The following is a 19,029-nucleotide window of genomic DNA, read 5'->3' on the forward strand; positions in this document are numbered from 1 at the left end:
CTGACAAGCTTTTAATGTTGGAGGCAAATGATCAATTTATTTTTGTTTCCTATTTTATGCTTTTGGAGTAATATCTAAGAACTCTTTCCCTAATAAGGACATATTTTCTCATATTTAATTTCCAAATTTATAGTGTTAACATTGACAGATCTAAGAACAATTTTAATTTTTGTTATGATTAACAAAGTGATCTAATTTATTTTAATCATGGAAACCCCAGAATTTTAGCACCATTTGTTGAAAAGAGTATTCTTTTGGCCAGCGCCGTGGCTCACTAGGCTAATCCTCCGCCTTGCAGCGCCGGCACACTGGGTTCTAGTCCCGGTTGGGGCGCCGGATTCTGTCCCGGCTGCCCCTCTTCCAGGCCAGCTCTCTGCTGTGGCCAGGGAGTGCAGTGGAGGATGGCCCTGGTGCTTGGGCCCTGCACCCCATGGGAGATCAGGAAAAGCACCTGGCTCCTGGCTCCTGCCATCGGATCAGCGCGGTGCGCCGGCCACGGCGGCCATTGGAGGGTGAACCAACGGCAAAGGAAGACCTTTCTCTCTGTCTCTCTCTCTCACTGTCCACTCTGCCTGTCAAAAAATAAGAGAGAAAAAAAAAAAGAAAAGAGTATTCTTTTTCCCTTTGAATTACCTGATACCTTGTACAAAATCAACTCACCCAAGGCAGGTTGTTTATTTCTGTTCCATTGATCTACGGGTCTATCATTGTATCAATACACTTATCTTAATTAAAGATGATTTACATAGGCATAGTTCATTTTTATGGTGCTTTGCTTTATTATGCTGAACACTTTTTTTTAAACACAAATTGAAGGTTTCTGGCAACCATGTGTTTAGCATTTGCATTTGTATCATTTTTCAACAGCATGTGCTCACTTCAATTCTGTGTCATTTTGGCAACCCTTAGAGTATTTCAAATTTTTCATCATATCTGCTATTATTAATATACTATATAATAATTATTATTAATGTTACCACAATTGTCTTGGGGCACCACAAACCTCACCTAAACAATACACAAAACTTAATAAATTTTATATGTATTCTTACTGCTCTACCAGCCAGCTGTGTACCCATACTCCTTCCTCTGGCTTTCCTAGTCTCTGAGGCACAATACTGAAATTTAGCCAAGTAATTATGCTACAATGGCTTCTAAATGCTCAAGTTAAAGGAGGACTTGCATTCTCTCTCATTTGAAAGCAAAAGCTAGACATGACTGAGTTTAGTGAGGAAGGTCAAAATCCAAGATAGGCTGAAAGTTAGGCCTCTTGCACCATCCAGTTATTCAAGTTGTAAACGCAAAGGAAAAGTTCTTCAACAAAATTAAAAGTGCTATTCCAGTGAACACACAAGTAAAAAGGAAGCAAAATAGCATATTGCTGAAATGGCAGAAGTCCCTCTCTTCAATTCTATGAAGTCTGCCAGAAGTGAGGAAGCTGCAGAAGAAAGACTGAAGCTAGCAGAGGTTGGTTCATGAGGTTTAAGAAAAGAAACCATCTCCGTAACATGAAAGCGCAAGGTGAAGCATCAAGAGCTGATGCAGAAGCTGCAGTACGTTATCTAGAAGATGCAGATAAGGCAATTGATAAACATGGCTACATTAAACAAAAGATACTGAACGTAGACAAAAGAACTTTCTATTAGAAGAAGATACCATCTAGGACTTCCATAGTTAGAGAGTAAAAGTCAATGCCTGGCTTCAAAGTTTCAACAGAGAAGCTGACTCTCTTGTTAGAGATTAGTGCAGCTAGTGAGTTTAAGTTGAAGTCAATGTTCATTTATGATTCTCAAAATCCAAGGACACTTAAGTATTATACTGTATCTACTAAGCCTGTCCTCTACAAATGAAACAGAGTCTGAACAACAGTACAGCTGTATGCAATATGGTTTGCTGAGTACTGTAAGCCCACTGTTGTGACCTACTGCTTAGAAAAAAATTTCTGGCTGGTGCCACGGCTCACTAGGCTAATCCTCCGCATGCAGCACCGGCACCCCGGGTTCTAGTTCTGATCGGGGCGCCGGATTCTGTCCCGGTTGCCCCTCTTCCAGTGCAGCTCTCTGCTGTGGCCCCGGAAGGCAGTGGAGGATGGCCCAGGTCCTTGGGCCCTGCACCCACATGGGAGACCAGGAGGAGGCACCTGGCTCCTGGCTTCAGATCGGTACAGTCACCAGCCGCAACTCGCCGGCCGTAGCGGCCACTTTGGGGGTGAACCGACAGAAAAAAGGAAGACCTTTCTCTCTGTCTCTAACTCTGCCTGTCCAAAAAAAAAAAAAAAAAAAAAAAAAAAATCCCTCTGAAAATGTTACTGCTCACTGACAATGAGTCCCTCAATAGCTCTGACGAACATTTATAATGAGATTAATGTGTCTTTTATATTTCTTATACATCCATCCTGCAGTATATAAATCAAGGAATAACTGTGACTTTTAACTTTAAGAAATACATTCTGTAAGGCTACAGCTGTCATAAATAGTGATTCCTTTGATATATCTGGGCAAAGTAAAATGAATACCTTCTGAAAGCATTAATCAACCTAGAAGTTATGAAGAAAATTCATAATTCATGGGCAAAGATAAAAAAAAAAATTGAACATTAACAGCTTAGAAGAATGTGATTCTGAACTTCATGAATGACTTAGGTCATTCAAGACTTCACTCCAGGAAGTTGATGTGGTAGGAACAGTAAGTGAGCTAGAAGTAGAACCTGAGGATGACACTGAATTGCTGCAATCCCAAAATGTTCACAGATGAGGAGAAAAGAAAAAGTGGTTTCTTGAGATGGGAATGCACTCTTAGTAAAGATGCTATGAACACTGTTGAAATGACAACAAAGGATTTACATTATTACATGAACTTAGTTGATGAAGCAGCAACAGAGTTTGAGAGGACTGACTTCAATTTTTAAGAAGTTCTATTGTGGGTAAAATGCAGCAAACAACATTGTATACTACAGGAAAATCTTTCATGAAAAAAAATGTCAATCCATGTGACAAACTTTTTTTCTGTTTTAAGAAATTGGCACAGACACTCCCAGGCTTCAGCACATACCACCCTGACCAGTCAACAGCCATCAACATTAGGCAAGATCCTTGACCAGCAAAAATTATTATGACTTGTTGAAAGCTCAAATGATCATTAGCACTTTTTAGCAATAGTGTTTTTTAAAATTAAGATATATAACTGGTTTTTTTAGACAGTGCTATTTCACAGCTAAAACATTATGGTATACACTTTTATGTGCACTGGGTAACCAAAAAGCTCCTGTGACTGATTTTATTGCAGTATTCACTTTATTATGGCACTGTGGAACCAAATCTGCACCCTAAGGTATATCTATAGTAAGTTTTGAAACTAGGTATGCTAAGTTGTTTAACTCTGGATTTTCTTAAAATTGTCTTGTCTTTCCATATCAAGTTTTCAATCAGCTTGTCAATTTCTATACAAAAATCTGTTGGGGGTGGGGAGTGTCATTGTGGTACAATGGTTAAAGCCACTGCCTATGATACTGACATCCCATATGGACACTGACTGGTTCATGTCCCAGTTACTCCACTTTCAATCAAGCTCCCTGCTAACAGCCTGGGGAAAGCAGCAGAAGACAGCTCAAGTACTTGGGCCCTAGCCATCCAAGAAGGAGATCCAGATGAAGCTTCTGGCTTCAGCCTGGCCCAGCTCTGGCCATTGCGGCCATCTGCAGAGTGAACCAACAATTGGAAGCTATTTCTTTCTAACACTGACTTTCATATAAATAGCTAATTTAAAAAAAAATAGGAAAAACAAAAACTAAAAAGCATACTTAGATTTTGATTCTCACTGAAGCCATTGAAAGTGGTGACATCCTTAACACTGAGTTTTCCAGTCCATGAACATGGTACAATTAACCATTTATTTAGAGCTTCTTCAATTTATCTAAGCCATGTTTTACTATTTCCAATGTACACATATTATAATTTGTTACATTTATTCCTATGTGGTGTATGTATTGTGCAAAAATACTATGCATAGAATTTTTCCACCAAACTTTCAAAATTCAATTTTCTATAAACTTTCTGAAGTACTCTTGTATTTCCCAGATTTCATCCTGTTGTTGGTTTCCAATTTAATTCCATGGTAGTTCTAACATACTTAGTATGATTTTTATTCTTTTAAAACTTAATAAGACTTGCTTTATGGCCTACTTGGTTTCTACTGGATAATGTTCCACATGCACTTGAAAAGTGTATGTAGACAAGGGTGTGTAAAAAAGCTTGTGGAAAAATGGAATTAAAAGATAGCTTTATTTCTTAAAGATTTACTTATTTGAAAGGCAGAGTTAGAGAGAGAGAGAGAGAAAGAGAAAGAGAGAGAGGGAGAGAGAGAGAGATCTTCCACCTGCTGGTTCACTCCCCAAAATGGCTGCAGTGGCTGGGGCTGGGCCAGGCCAGAGCCAGGAGCCAGGAGCCAAAAGCTTCCTCCTGGTCTCCCATGTGGGTACAGGGGCCCAAGGACTTGGGCCATTCTGTTGCTTTCCCAGGTACATTAGCAGGAAGTGGGATTGGAAGTGGAGTAGCCAGGACTCGAACTGATACCCATCAGGTATGCTGGCACTGCAGATGGTGGCTTAACCCACTGCATCTCAGCACCATCCCTGATAATTTTTTAATAACACATATTTCCCATTAATGTCTTGAACAGTTACTGCATATACTTCTAACATTTATTTGAATCAAAATATGTTACTCATAGTTTTTCATTTATTTTCTTCATGGTTACATTGGGAATTATAATGTATTTATTTATATATTTGACTTCATATTAATACTAAGTTATAGAAAAATATAGAAAATTTATTTCAACATAAATCTATTTCTTTCCCTATCCCATTATGTTGCCAAATATTGTATCTATGTTTGTATGTCATAAACTCAACAATATAGTATTTAAACCATGATTTTAAAAGAAATAACAATACACACCCATACACACATAGTCTCTTACTTATCCACATAATTATCATTTTCAGTATTCCTTATTCCTTTCTGCAGGTTTTTATATAGTAATCTGTTAAAACCCAAGGACTTCCTTTGTAATTCCTTTAGGAAAGTGCTGCTTACAACACATTTTCTTAATTTTTATTTACCTGAGGATGTTTTATTTTGCTTTTATTTATGAAGGGTTATTTTTCTGGATGCAGATTTCTTGGTTGCTAGGATTTTTCTTTCAGCATTTTCTGTTTCAAGACTTATTTACTTATTTGAAAGGCAGAGTGACAGAGAAAGAACCACTAAAGGAAAGGCTGGGGGAAGGAGGGAGGGAGACAGAGACTGACCTACCTTCCATCTGCTGGCTCACTTCCCAAACGACTACAATAAATAACTAGGTATGGACTAAGCCAAAGCCAGGAGCCAAGAACTTCATCTGGGTCTCCCACAAGGGTGGCAGGGTCCCAAGTACTGAGGCCACCTTCTGCTGCCTTCCCATGTATATTAGAAGGAAGCAGAATTGGAAGCAGAGCAATGGGGACTCCAATTGGAACTCTGATATGGGATGCCAGTGTTGAAAATGGCATTTAACCCATTATGCTATAATGCTGTACTTCTTTCAGCACTTTGAACCTATCATTCTAGCATATTCAGGTCTTCACTATCTCTTTTCTAACAGTTTGGTTGAAACAGAAATCACGCATCACAAGATTCATTCTTTTAATGTGTATTTCTGAGTTTTAGTATATTCATTCATCTGGCTTCTTTCACTTACACTAAATTCTACTGCATCACTATACCACATTTCATATAAGTGGGATTACATATTTGGTCTTCTATGATCAATTTCTTTCACTTATTAGCATGTTGTTGTCAAGGCTCATACGTGTTGCAGAGTTTAGCAGTACTTAAATTTTTTACAATTACCACATAATAATCCACCATAAGAATGTCACATTTTACCTATTCATCAATTGACAAACATTTGAGTTGTGCTCCATATTTTGGATATTATAAACACTGCTAACTATGAATAATCATGTAAAAGTCGTGTGGATGCTTGCCTTCAACTCTCTAAAGCATATACCGAAGAGTGGAACTGCTAGCTTGGACTGCTTGGATACAAAGTACTCAAAGCATAACTTGTTGAGGAACTGTCAAACTGTTTTGCCAAAGCAGCTGCAACACTCACATTCCCACCAGTAATATATGAAGATTACACCTGTCACATTCTTATCAACACTTGTTAATCTTTTTTATTATAGGTATATCCTAATGTATGTGAAGCAGTTGTCACTGTGGATTTTAGCTTTTAAAGATTTATTTAAAGTTATTGTTAGATAGAAGAGGGATAAAAGTATCTTCCATCTGATGGTTCACTCCCCAAAGAGCCACAACAGCCAGGGTTGGGCCAGGCCAAAGCCAAGAGGTTCACCTGGGTCTCCCACTTGGGTGGCAGGGGCCAATTTGCCTCATTTTCCACTGCTTTTCCCAGGCCATTAAAAGGGAGCTGGAATGGAAGTGGAGCATCCAGGACACAAACTGGCAGCCAAATGGGATGCCAACTTTGTATGCAGCGGCTTTATACACTTGCCATAACACCAGCCCCATCACTGTGGTTTTGATTTACATTTCTCTAGTAACAAATGATGCTGAACATCTTTTTTTATATACTTATTGGTCATATGTATATATCTTTGTCATTGCTAGTTTTTAATATTTTTAAATGATTCATTTTATTTATTTGAAAGAGTTAGATATCCTCCATTCCTTGGTTCACCCTCTCAAATGGCTGCAACGGTGGGGGCTGGGCCAGGTCAGATCCAGGAGCCTGGAACTCCACCTTGGTCTGCCACACAGGTTCAGGAGCTCAAGCCCTGGGACCATCTTCTGCTGCTTTCCCAGGCTCATTAGCAGGGAGCCTGATTTAAAGTGGAGCAGCCAGGGGACTGAACCAGTTCTCAATATGGGATGCATGCAATGGCATAACCCTCTCCAGAACAATGCCAGCTGCAAGGTCATTTGTATCTTCTTTGGGGAAATATCTATTCAAATCCTTTGCCCATCTAAAAAAATCAAGTAATTTGGCTTCATTATTGAGTTGTAAAAACTCTTTGTATATCCTGGATACTATATATACAATTTTCAAACATTTTCTCCCAGTGGTCTGTCTCTTCATTTTCTTAATGACTTTTCAAAAGCACAAGTTTCAATTTTAATAAAGTCCAAATTTAATTTTTTTTCCCTGGGGTTGGTACTGTGGCACAGTGAGTAAGCCTCTGCCTATGATACCAGCATCCGAATAAGGGCTGCTGCCTGCTCAAGACCCAGATGCTCCACTTCCCTGCTAAATGCATCTGGAAAAGCAGAAGATCCTCCAAAGTACTTGGGGCCCTGCCAACCACAAGCGAGACCCAGATGCAGTTCCAAGCTTCTGGCTTTAGCCTGGTCCAGCTCTGGCCCTTGTAGCCATTTGGGAAGTGAACCAATGGGTGAAAGATCTCTACCTCTGCTTTTTAAATAAATAAATACATCTCAAACACAAATATATATGCATCTATATATATATTTGCTGTACTCAACATTTGTATTCCTCCATGATCAGTTTCTATTGACTTATTTTTTTCTGAGTATGGGTTACACATTCTGGTTTTTTTCACATACAATTTTTGGTTAAAACATGGACTTTTAAAGTAACAGTCTAGCAACTCTGATTTAACACAGCGTCATATACAGAAAAATTTTACTGGCCGGCGCTGTGGCTCACTTGGCTAATCCTCCACCTGCGGCACAGGCACCCAGGTTCTAGTCCCAGTTGGGGCGCCAGATTCTGTCCCGGTTGCTCCTCTTCCAGTCCAGCTCTCTGCTGTGGCCTGGGAAGGCAGTGGAGGATGGCCCAAGTGCTTGGGCCCGGGCCCTGCAACTGCGTGGGAGACCAGGAGGAAGCACCTGGCTCCCAGCTTCGGATCGGTGCAGCGCCAGCCTTAGCGGCCATTTGTGGGGTGAACCAATGGAAGGAAGACCTTTCTCTCTGTCTCTCTCTCACTGTCTAACTCTGCCTGTCAAAAACAAAAAGATTTTACTACCATTTTGTCTCTCTGGGTATAACAGCAAATTTTGGGTAATATTATCAAAGTTAAGTATATATCATACTGATGTGCCCACTTTATGTGATATTAGTATATCTGATTTCTGAAATATTCATTTAAAAATTAATTTTACCATTGCATGGTAATATATTCAGGAATTATTCAACATGCCTTTGCTAAATAGAATCATCCTAAAATTACATCATCACTGTTTTTCATTTTATTTCTAAAATCAAATTAATTCCTTTAAGAACTTACCTTAGCTGCATGATAGGTACTAGCTTCAAGTAAATCTTCCTTTTTAGCTTCTTTGGCAAGCAGATTAAATCGACTTAACATTGCAGCCTTACAAAGGCGACTCGCCATTGACACACCACTTTTAAAGGGGGAGCTAAAGTAGAAAGGATAAAACATTCACTAATTGTTATTGTTTATGTGGAAATTATAGGAACTAAAATCAATAAGTCTAAAAATATTTATCTTGATTATGTACAATGTATGCAGTAAAATTTTTATACATAAACCTTCTGAATGCTTAATTACTTTTCTGAAGCTATTCAATTTTATTTGAAGTTACAGTATCATAATGTATAAATTTGATATTTGGAACACTTCTATTTGAAGAAAAATTAATCTACAGTTATATAAATACAAACAGTGATTCTACCTGAGACTGACTGGAAAGGGACATGCAAATATTTTCTGGGATGATGAAGATGTGTCATCTTTGGACTGCAGTGGTCATTACACAGGCATATACATATATCAAAATCCACAAAACTATACAGCATATTTCACTATATAGTCACTCAGAACAAATACACACCCTCTTCACAACCCTCCATATATGTGTGTGTGCACGCTTATATTTTTTATTTTCTATTGTATTTAAAGGTTTTATTTATTTGAAAAGTAGTTACAGAGAGGGCAAGTGCAAGGGCAGGAGGGAGGGCATGAGGGGGAGAGGAAGGGGGAGGGGGAGAGAGAAATGAATGAATCTTCCATCTGCTCTCTCGACAAATGGCAGCAACATCTGGCTGAGGCTGGACAACGCCTAAGCCCGAAGCCTAGAACTCCATCCAAGTCTCCCACACGGATACAGGATCCCAAGCACTTGGGCCATCTTCTGGTGCTTTCCCAAGTACAGTAGCAGGGATCTGGAATGGAAGTGGAAGCTGCAGGGCTTGACCCAGCAGCAGCCCATATTTGGGATAGTGGCGCCACAGGCGGTGTCTTAACCTGCTGTGTTACAATGCTGTCCACTATATGTCCCTGTAGATGTATACACAAGTTGTTTCTAAGAAAACTGAGTCCATAGATAATAAATCTTTTTGCTACTGTGACTTTCCCCCTTCATCACTTTTTTGGTGACAGTTTACAAAGCTGCCAAAGCCCCTCATTGTTAATATTCTCTGTGCTCTTCACAATGTGCCTTTTCAGAACCTCCCATTTCTAAGTGTGCTGGATTCTCCTCCCCTTAAATTTTGTTTTGGTGAACAGAATAAACTGTGTGCCAGTTCTGAGTACAGGCCACAAGAGGACTTTGTTGTTCTTACTCTTATAACTCCTGTATCTTTCATGTAGCCTTCTGGAAGTAGCCTACTACAGGGTAAGAGACACATAGGCAAGAGCCAAACTGTCTTTCAAAATCAGCTAAACTGACTTTTATTTGATCCACCGCTAACTACAGATGCATGTGAGACTCCAATTACATCCAGAAAAACTACTCAGCTAAGTAAAAAAAATTGTGATCAGTAGTAAGTGGTTGTTGCTTTAAGCCACTGAGTTTTGAGAAAGTTTATATATAGCAATAGTTCACATACACTCATGTTTATGAAATCTATTGATCTCCATAAATTAATTTTCTACCACCATACTTTTGTTTTCAGATAATTTTCTTTGGACTTCCAGGTGTAAATCATACCATCTTCAGAAAGTGGTGTTTTTATTTCCTCCTTACTAGTACTTTTTATTTCTCATTTCATTCTCTTGTTCAAAAATATTAATGCTACCAGGAAAATGCTAAATAACAGCAATTTTGACAGTCATGACTTGCTCTGGATTAGTGAGACTTCCTGTGAAATTTCATCATTAATCATGATAATATTTTGGGGTAATAGTTGATACTTTATCCTGTAACATAAAAAGGTAACATTCCTCTTTTACTGAGTATCTTTATTTAGAATTATTGTAGAGCTATTTTATTTGTCTTTGTAGAATTTATGGGGATGAATATATGGTGTTTTCCCTAAATCAACTGATATGACAAATAATAAAAAAGTTTCCAATATGGTATTTTTATATTACTGCTTACATAAATAGAAAACTAACTGGTACTGTATAAGATATTATTTTAATGTTCTACTAAATTCTACTTCCTATTTTACTTAGGAATTCTGGTTGGATAAGGGTGAGCTTGGCCCAACTTATGTGTGTGAGGGGGCAGCAAAAATATCAGATTTAAGAATGATACATTGTGGGGAGCAACTTGGACTAGACTAAGTTACTGGAATTAAGACTTATTCTATGCATCTGCTCTCCCACAATATGGCGCTGGGAGAGGAGGAAACAGCTTCTATGCAGTTGCCTCTTGCCAACTTGAGTGATGACCTCCAGGAGCTGATCCTGCTCCTGATTGGAGGAGAGCAGCGTACTCGGTGTGTGGGCAGCCGAGTTAGGATTGGCGGAGGAGGACTATAAAGGAGGAGAGAGACGGCATGCACCAGGAACATCTAACGGGAACACCTGAGGAACACCTGTGCAGCCCCCGAGAGAGCCGGCCAGCGGTGTGCCACTCCCCCGCAGAGGTGGGGAATGTGGCAGGGGGAACCGCCCTTCCACAGAAGTGGAAGGGTCGGTAGCCAACCCGGGAAGAACCAGCAGCAAACCCGGGAAGGGCCGAGCAGACGAAAGAACAGCGCAGGGTCCTGTGTTGTTCCTCCACGAAGAGGGGGAGCGACATAATGGTGCCGTAACTCGGATAGGAAACTTAGGAGGGAAGAAATGGGAAGAAATGGAAAATACCGGAGACAGAGACTAGCAAAGAGCCTAGGGAAAAGCCAGACGGAAAAGGTGCCGGAAGAAGCTATCGAAAGCCTAGGCATAGACTCGGATACGGACTGTGGGAAAGAAGTTAGGATTTAAAGTGAAAGCAAGAAGAAACTTAGACTCAGATACGGACTGCAGGTTGAAAGTGAAAGTGAAACCTATAAGAAACTTAGACTTGGATACGGACTGTGGGGAGAAGCCGGGAGAAATGAGGGAGGAATATTGTTGGATGAAAACTTAGGGAAACATACCGGGTAGAGAAAAATGTTAGGGAAATTGAAGCCACGGGGGGCAGGCTGAGGCGGAGACGAAAGCTACTTTGGGATTCGTCGAGTTAGCCCGGGAATAAGGGGCGAAAAGTTAAAACCAGAAGCGGAAACGTAAGCCAGGTTGGAATCCGTCAGATTAGCCCGGGGAGCAAAGGACGGGAAGCCAAATCGTGGGGCGGAAACGTGAGCTGGGTCGAATTCGCCAGGTTAGCCCGGGGAACTTAGATTGAATGCTAGTGGCGGAAACGTGAGCTGGGGCTGTGTGACTCGCGGAGGCTGCCGCGCGCAGAGAGAGCGTGCGGGGCACAAGTAGATAGGGAACGCTGGGCTAGTGCGAGACCGCGGAGTGTGCACGCGAAGCCAAGCCGCGCAAAGCCGGGAAGCCGCGCAGATGAGAGAGGCGCGGGCTGAAGCGGCTCAGAGCCAGGAAGCCACCGAGAAGCAGCCTTGGGGCGGGCGCCGGGAAGCCGCAGGGATAAGAGAAACAGAAGTTTAGAAGTAAAATGAGAGAAATAGGAATGCTGGTAGATAGAAGTAAAATAGGAGAAATAGGAATGCCCGGAGATAGAGAAATAGAGAAAGGCCTCCCCACAACACAGCAATGAGAGAGCTTGGATTCGGTTTGCCTGATTAGGACGATAAGCACCTGCGGGCGGCTAGCAGCTTATGCGCTGCAGGTCACCGAAGACAGGCACGAATTAACACCAATAAGTCTCCCCACAATACGGCAATGAGAAGGCTTGGGTTCGGTTTGCCTGATAGGACTTGTAAGCACCTGCAGGCAGTTCTAGCAGAGTAGAGCATGCGCTGCAGGGCACCGAACACAGGCACGCATCAGCGCCTAAAAACCTCCTCACAACATGGCGAAGAGAGGACCCGGATTCGGTTTGCCTGATTGATAGGACTTGTAAGCACCTGTGGGCAACTCTAGCAAGCAGAGCAGAGTGTGTGCTGCGGGGCACCGAAGACAGGCGCGAATCAACGCCAAAAAATAAAAAGAAAGGGGGATCTGTGGGGAGCAACTGGGACTAGACTAAGTTACTGGAATTAAGACTTATTCTATGCATCTGCTCTCCCACAATATGGCGCTGGGAGAGAAGAAAACAGCTTCTACGCAGCTGCCTCTTGCCAACTTGAGTGATGACCTCCAGGAGCTGATCCTGCTCCTGATTGGAGGAGAGCAGCGTACTCGGCGTGTGGGCAGCCAAGTTAGGATTGGCGGAGGAGGACTATAAAGGAGGAGAGAGACGGCATGCACCAGGAACATCTAACGGGAACACCTGAGGAACACCTGTGCAGCCCCCGAGAGAGCCGGCCAGCGGTGTGCCACTCCCCCGCGGAAGTGGGGAATGTGGCAGGGGGAACCGCCCTTCCACAGAAGTGGAAGGGTGGGTAGCCAACCCGGGAAGAACCAGCAGCAAACCCGGGAAGGGCCGAGCAGACAAAAGAACAGCGCAGGGTCCTGTGTCGTTCCTCCACGAAGAGGGGGAGCGACAATACATTTGCTTCATAAAAATATCAGGATTTTTTCATTTTTTTAGATGGCACTAAAAGTATCTGCTATTTAACAACTTATAAAATTCCTCTGCACTACCTCAGAATTATGCTTTTATTCAAGAAGAGTTATGGTATCTTGATAATTTTAAGATTTATTTTATTTGAAAGAGTGACACAGAGCAGAGAAAAAAAGAGACCTTCCACCTACTAGTTCATTCCCCCAAATGACCACAATCACCGGGGCTGGGTTAGGTCAAAGCCAGGAGTCTGGAACTCCATTTAGGTCTTCCATGTGAGTATTAGAGGTCCAAGTACTTGGCCTACCTTCTACTGCTTTCCCAGGCTCATTTGCAGGGGGCCAGATGGGAAGTGGAACAGACTTCAATAACAGACTCTAGGGTTGCAAGCAGCTGCTATTAACCTGCCATGCCACAACACCAGCCCTTTCTTGATAACTTTCTCATGAAAATATTTATAATTTTCTTTTTCCATACCAGTTTTAGGAATAATACTTTCCAAAAAACTTATTCACTTTAGTTGGGTTTTAAAATATATTTGCATGGTTGTACAAAGTAGACTCTTAAGATTCTTTAAATTTTGTTTCTGTGTAATTGTTCCCTTATTACTTCATGAGATTAGCTACTGACTTTTCAAACAATCAGGTTTTTGTAATTGATTATTTAGCTCTTTCTACATTTCTAGATCATTCTTTATGATTTTGATACTTATAGTTTCATTTCATTATAATCAGACTATTATCTACATTGTTTCTGCTTTTTGGAATCTGAGATTTTCTTTTTGACCTAATATATGGTCAATTTTTTGTCAACATGCTATAGGTTCTTTGAAAAGCAGGTGTGTTTTATATCTTTATGGTACAGAATTTAAAATAAATTAATCAAATCTATCTTTTTATTTTAAAAGATTTTATTTATTTGAAAGACAGTTACAGAGAGGTAGAGACAGAGAGGGAGGTCTTCCATCAGCTGGTTCACTCCTCAGATGGCCACAACGTGATCCAAAGCCAGGAGTTTCTTCTGGGTCTCCCACGTGGGTACAGGGACCCAAGGACTTGGGCCATCCTCTACTGCTTTCCAAAGCCATAGCAGAGAGCTGGATCAGAAGTGGAGCAGCTGGGACTCGAACCAGCGTTCATATGGGATGCCGGCAGTTCAGGCCAGGGCTTTAACCCACTGTGCCACAGCGCCGGCTCCTTATTTTGGTTTTAACGGCCATATCCTCCATTATTGTTTTGTCTAGCTGATCTATCATGAATTGAAGGATGTGAATTACTCTCTACACAACACTGTTTTTCTGTTTTTCCTAATTTCTGTATAAATGCTGACACTGTGTTACTTGTTGCATAGGTATTCATACGGTTCTGACTTCCTTCTTTATATTGCTAAAATGTCCTTCTATGTTTTCTGTAATGCTTTGTGCTGAATTATACATTGTCTAATTTAGAGTATGTCTTACACATCCTATTTGTATTACTGGTGAATATTTGGTCATTATAAATGAATTCAGCTTATTTTACATTTGTTAATTTCATCTTTGTTACATTGTCTTTGCTTTTTTATTTTTTATTTATTTATTTATTTTTTTATTTTTGACAGGCAGAGTGGGCAGTGAGAGAGAGAGACAGAGAGAAAGGTCTTCCTTTTTTTCCATTGGTTCACCCCCCAATGGCCGCCACGGCCGGGCGCACCACGCTGATCCGATCGCAGGAGTCAGGAGCCAGGTGCTTTTCCTGGTCTCCCATGGGGTGCAGGGCCCAAGCACCTGGGCCATCCTCCACTGCACTCCCGGGCCACAGCAGAGAGCTGGCCTGGAAGAGGGGCAACCAAGACAGAATCCAGCGCCCCAACTGGGACTAGAACCCGGTGTGCCAGCGCTGCAAGGCGGAGGATTAGCCTAGTGAGCCGCGGCGCCAGCCTTGTTTTTGCTTTTTAATGTGTTTCATAGATGACTTGTTTTGACTGTATGTATGAGTCTGTTATTAACAGTAAAACACTTACCTAATCCAAAGCATACATAGTATAATTCATCCTATGTGAAGTAATTTTTATGCTTAACTAAGTTCCCATTAAGAAATATTTGTAAGTGGCCTCAATATAAATCTGTACTTCACAAAGAAAGCAATTTCAAGAAAGCATTTAAACTTTTAACTTTATCCACTGTTTTATTATAAATGTAATGCTCACTTTAAAAGATGGGTTTTCAAAAGAAATCAGCATATGAAAGAGTTATCTGTACTCCCTTGATCACTGCAGCTCCATTCAAAATAGCTAAGATATGGAATCAACCCAAAAGTCCATCAACTGCTGAATGGATAAAGAAATTACATTATATATACACTATGAAGTACTACTCCCCTGTTAAAAAGAAGAAAGAAGGAAATATTGTCTTTTGCAACAAACTAGATGCAACGGAAAACCATTATAATTAATGAAATAAGCCAGCCCCCCAAAAGACAGATACCATAGGTTTTCCCTGATCCAGGGTAACTAACAGAGTACCTAAAATGTAATGTATTGGAGTGAAATGGACATTTTTGAGATTCAATGATTGTTTACTGCCCTTGTCTCTTCTGTTGAGGAACAGTGTTTTTTTTTTTTTTCTTCACACTATTTGTTAACTCTTTCACTAAGTGTAGAGTTAACTTTACGATCATTAACTAAACTGAAAGTAGATCTTTGTAAAAATGAAGAGTTGGAGTGGGGGGAGGAAGGAGGAAGAAGGGTTGGGTCATGCGCAGGAGGGAGGATAGGGTGGTAAGTATCACTACATTCTTAAATCTGTATATATGAAATACATGAAACTTGTATAACTTAAATACAATTAAAACAATAACAGAAAGATAGGTTTTAAGTTTTACTTGATAATTAATTCTAGGGTTATGTATTTTATTTTCACTTTATATTAAAAGGAAGAGATGAAGAGAGAGAGAGAGAGAAAGGGAAGCAGAAAGAGAAGGGAGGGAGGAGAGAGAGAGGAAGAGAGAGGGGAAGATGGAGAGGCAGGGAGAGTTATTTCATTAGCTAGTTCAGCACCCAAATGGCTGCAACAGCCAGAGTGGGGCCAGGACAAAGCAAGAAGCCCAGAATTCAGTCCAGATCTCCCATGTGGGTGACAGGGACTCAGTTAATTGAGCAATCAGCTGCTGCTTCCCAGGGTTTGCATTAGTAGGGAACTGGATTTGGAAACAGAGCTGGGACTAAAATCCAGGCATTCTAATATAGGATGTGGGCACTCTACAGTGGAATCTTAATCACTGCGTCAATGCCCACCCCTAATTCAAGGATATTACAAAGAAATGTCTAGAAAGCATGGAGCATTGATTATGAACAAGAGCTTTGGAAATAATGTCCAGACCAGAATTCAGCTGTGTCATTTACTACTTAAATGGACTAAGGCAAAATATTTAAGCTAGTTTGACTCTGCTTCTTTATTTATAAAAGATCACCAGCATTATTCAATCTATAGGATTATTAGAAAGCAACATAACATGAAATAATAGTTCTTACACTAAGTAAACATAAGTTAACACTTGGAAGAGCACATTAAAAATAGATTCCTAAGCACAAATGCAGAAATTCACATTCAATAAAAGCAACTGAACTTTTAAAATAAATTATATGATTCTACTACTAATGGTCATGAAATAAGAAACACGCATTCTGCAGCCAAATACCTGGAGTTTGAATGCTAGCTTCACCCCTCACTATAGAACTCTAGTAAGCGATGTAATATCGCCAGCTTAATTTTCTTATCAGAAAAATAAAAAATTTTTTAAATGAGTACATGCTGGCAACAAAGTAACATTCAATTAATGATAATTATTATTGCCCAGGGCCCAATAAATGATGTCAAAAATAAAACATTATAATACAAAAGTCTTCTTTTGCATAATACATAATTTAAAAAAAAAAAAACAGTGATCCTAACCTTTCTGTAATCTTCCCACTTAGGCCATCCACGATCTCCAGAGAAATGTCCCCTTGTGCCCAATTCAGACTCAGGAATTTATAATCCAAGTTCATTTGAAGTGGATACGCAGAAGGTACTAAGCTAATGTGAGGTCTGTTGACCAAGTAAAACATTGGAAGTTTTGAAGTAAGTGCATCATCAACACGCTGTTTGATAGCAATTTCTAAGCCTCTAGTATCACTGCAATTCCCATCACCTTGAAAAGCAAAAACAAACATTCAAAAGTTTGATATCAAAAGAGAATACTGTAACAAATCAATAATTAAAAACAGTCTAAAGCCCATTTATCTATCCTTCATCTTTCAACCTGTCTTTTCTACTTCTCTTTTGTTGTTAAATTCTGCATTCGGCACCAGAACCAGGACAAGGTAATGAAAGAATTTCTAGGTTCTTACATGTAGGGAAAACAAGGAAAAGTTGTCCTAGTGAATTAAAGCCTACAATCTGTGCTGACCTAGAAAGAAATTAGCACTTTATAAAGGGTTCTGCCAGACAGAACTGCCTCACTCTGTCTTGATTTCCTCTGACTGCAGTATGAAATAGCACATAATACTGCATATAAATCTGGCTGAGAAACAGTTGGTGACAGTGTGTTACTTTCCCCCAAGTAAGGGCAACAAATCAATGTTCTAGTACCACAATGTTCCACTTTCATGACACAAAGTATTTTAAAGCAACACCATTTCTCATTAAAATGTGTTCAGTACCTAATGTATGAATTTTGAATTTTGAGTTGCTGAAGATTTTTCAAAAAAGATTCAATGTCACTAATACAAATCATAAGGTGCAAACTTAAATTAGAAGTTAGAAAGCAATCATTCATATTTAAAGATAATTCTATGGAACTGGTATTATGGCATAGCTAGCTAAGATACCACTTGCAATGCCAGCATCCCATATCAGAGTGTCAGGTCAAGTTCCAGCTGCTCTGCTTCCAATTCAGGTTTTTGCTAATGTGCCTGGGAAGGCAGCAGTAGAGGGACCAAGCGTCTGTGTCCCTGCCAATGATGTGAGAGACGAGGATAGAGTTCCTGAGCCCTGGCTTTGGCCTGGCTCAGCCCTGGTCATTGTGGTTACTTGGGGAATGGAATAGCAGATGCAGGATCTTTCTCTCTCAGTTATTCTGCATTTTAAATAAATACATACATATAAACAATTTTTTAAAAAAAATTCTAAAAATTTCTTTTAGAAGGTCAGAAGTTCTCAATACAACAGAATCTTTATATACCATGGGACATCGCTTACAAAAAGTCTTGTTTCCACATCAGTGACATGGCTAGTAGTATTTAATACTCATTATGACTCTCTAGGTAGTAGAAATGTTTTAAAAGGGGGTATTAATTGCTTTTGACATTCTTTTTCTAAGCAGTTTTTGAATATTCCAACTTGAGTATTAATGAGGTTAGTGAAATTCAACATACAATGGAGCACAGAAAAATCATGGGCTTGAGGAATAACTATATCTAGAACACAAGACATGGATTCAAAAGAAAATGTATGCATTACATACTGCAATTTCATGATACGAGTTGTACCTGAAGAAGACACACTTGAGGAAAAAATAAATTATAAATTATACTAACATTCCTTTAATAAATTGTTTCACTTGGATGTTTTAATAAGAAGTATAAAAATTAATGTAATAGAAAAATAAAATTAACATTTTTATGGGAAGGTTTTTTTCCTTTAAACATATAAACTTTAATGATTTACTACATCTAAAATGATTTTTATTATATCTTGAGGTTGAATCTTATTTCTAGTAAAATACATCTCTAAAACGATATACAATTTGGAAATGTTAATTAATTCAAAGTTATCTTTAAAAACATAAAACTCAAGGGTTAAATACAATCAAAGCCTACAGGTGATTTGACCTGATATTAGTTTATACAGAAAGGATATACTACAAGTAGCAGCATGAAAAGTTAAAAAAATTGCATCTGAGTCTAGGCTTTGCCAATAAACAGAATGACTACAATTATTTTAACATTCTGAAACCTGTATTTCTGCTCTGTAGAAAAGGACCAAATGATAGAATTCCTAAGGTTAAAAGTCCATGAACTAAGTTTAAAATAGATTCCATTCCATCACCAGAAGAGAATCAGCATTTGCTGATTACTATACTCCTTAATTCTTGTTTTTGTTTGTTTGTTTGTTTAAGATTTGTAAT

The 19,029-nt window shown here is 39.7% G+C and overlaps 1 protein-coding gene across 12 annotated transcripts in view; it reads right to left on the reverse strand.

The window, feature by feature from the left end:
- The window catches only part of ADAD1 (adenosine deaminase domain containing 1), a 128,929-nt gene that overhangs the window by 72,625 nt on the left and 37,275 nt on the right, over positions 1–19,029 (reverse strand). For all 12 annotated transcript variants that reach the window (XM_089302552.1, XM_089302550.1, XM_089302546.1 and 9 more), the window contains 2 exons: positions 16,815–17,052; positions 8,311–8,443 (listed from right to left, as the gene is read on the reverse strand). In XM_089302552.1, the coding sequence (XP_089158678.1) occupies positions 8,311–8,443; positions 16,815–17,052 (371 nt within the window). The remainder of the gene's footprint in view (positions 1–8,310; positions 8,444–16,814; positions 17,053–19,029) is intronic.

The sequence above is a fragment of the Oryctolagus cuniculus genome, chromosome 8 (genome assembly GCF_051225735.1).
Source record: "Oryctolagus cuniculus isolate XC-2025 breed Fujian yellow rabbit chromosome 8, ASM5122573v1, whole genome shotgun sequence".
Classification (NCBI taxonomy): domain Eukaryota; kingdom Metazoa; phylum Chordata; class Mammalia; order Lagomorpha; family Leporidae; genus Oryctolagus; species Oryctolagus cuniculus.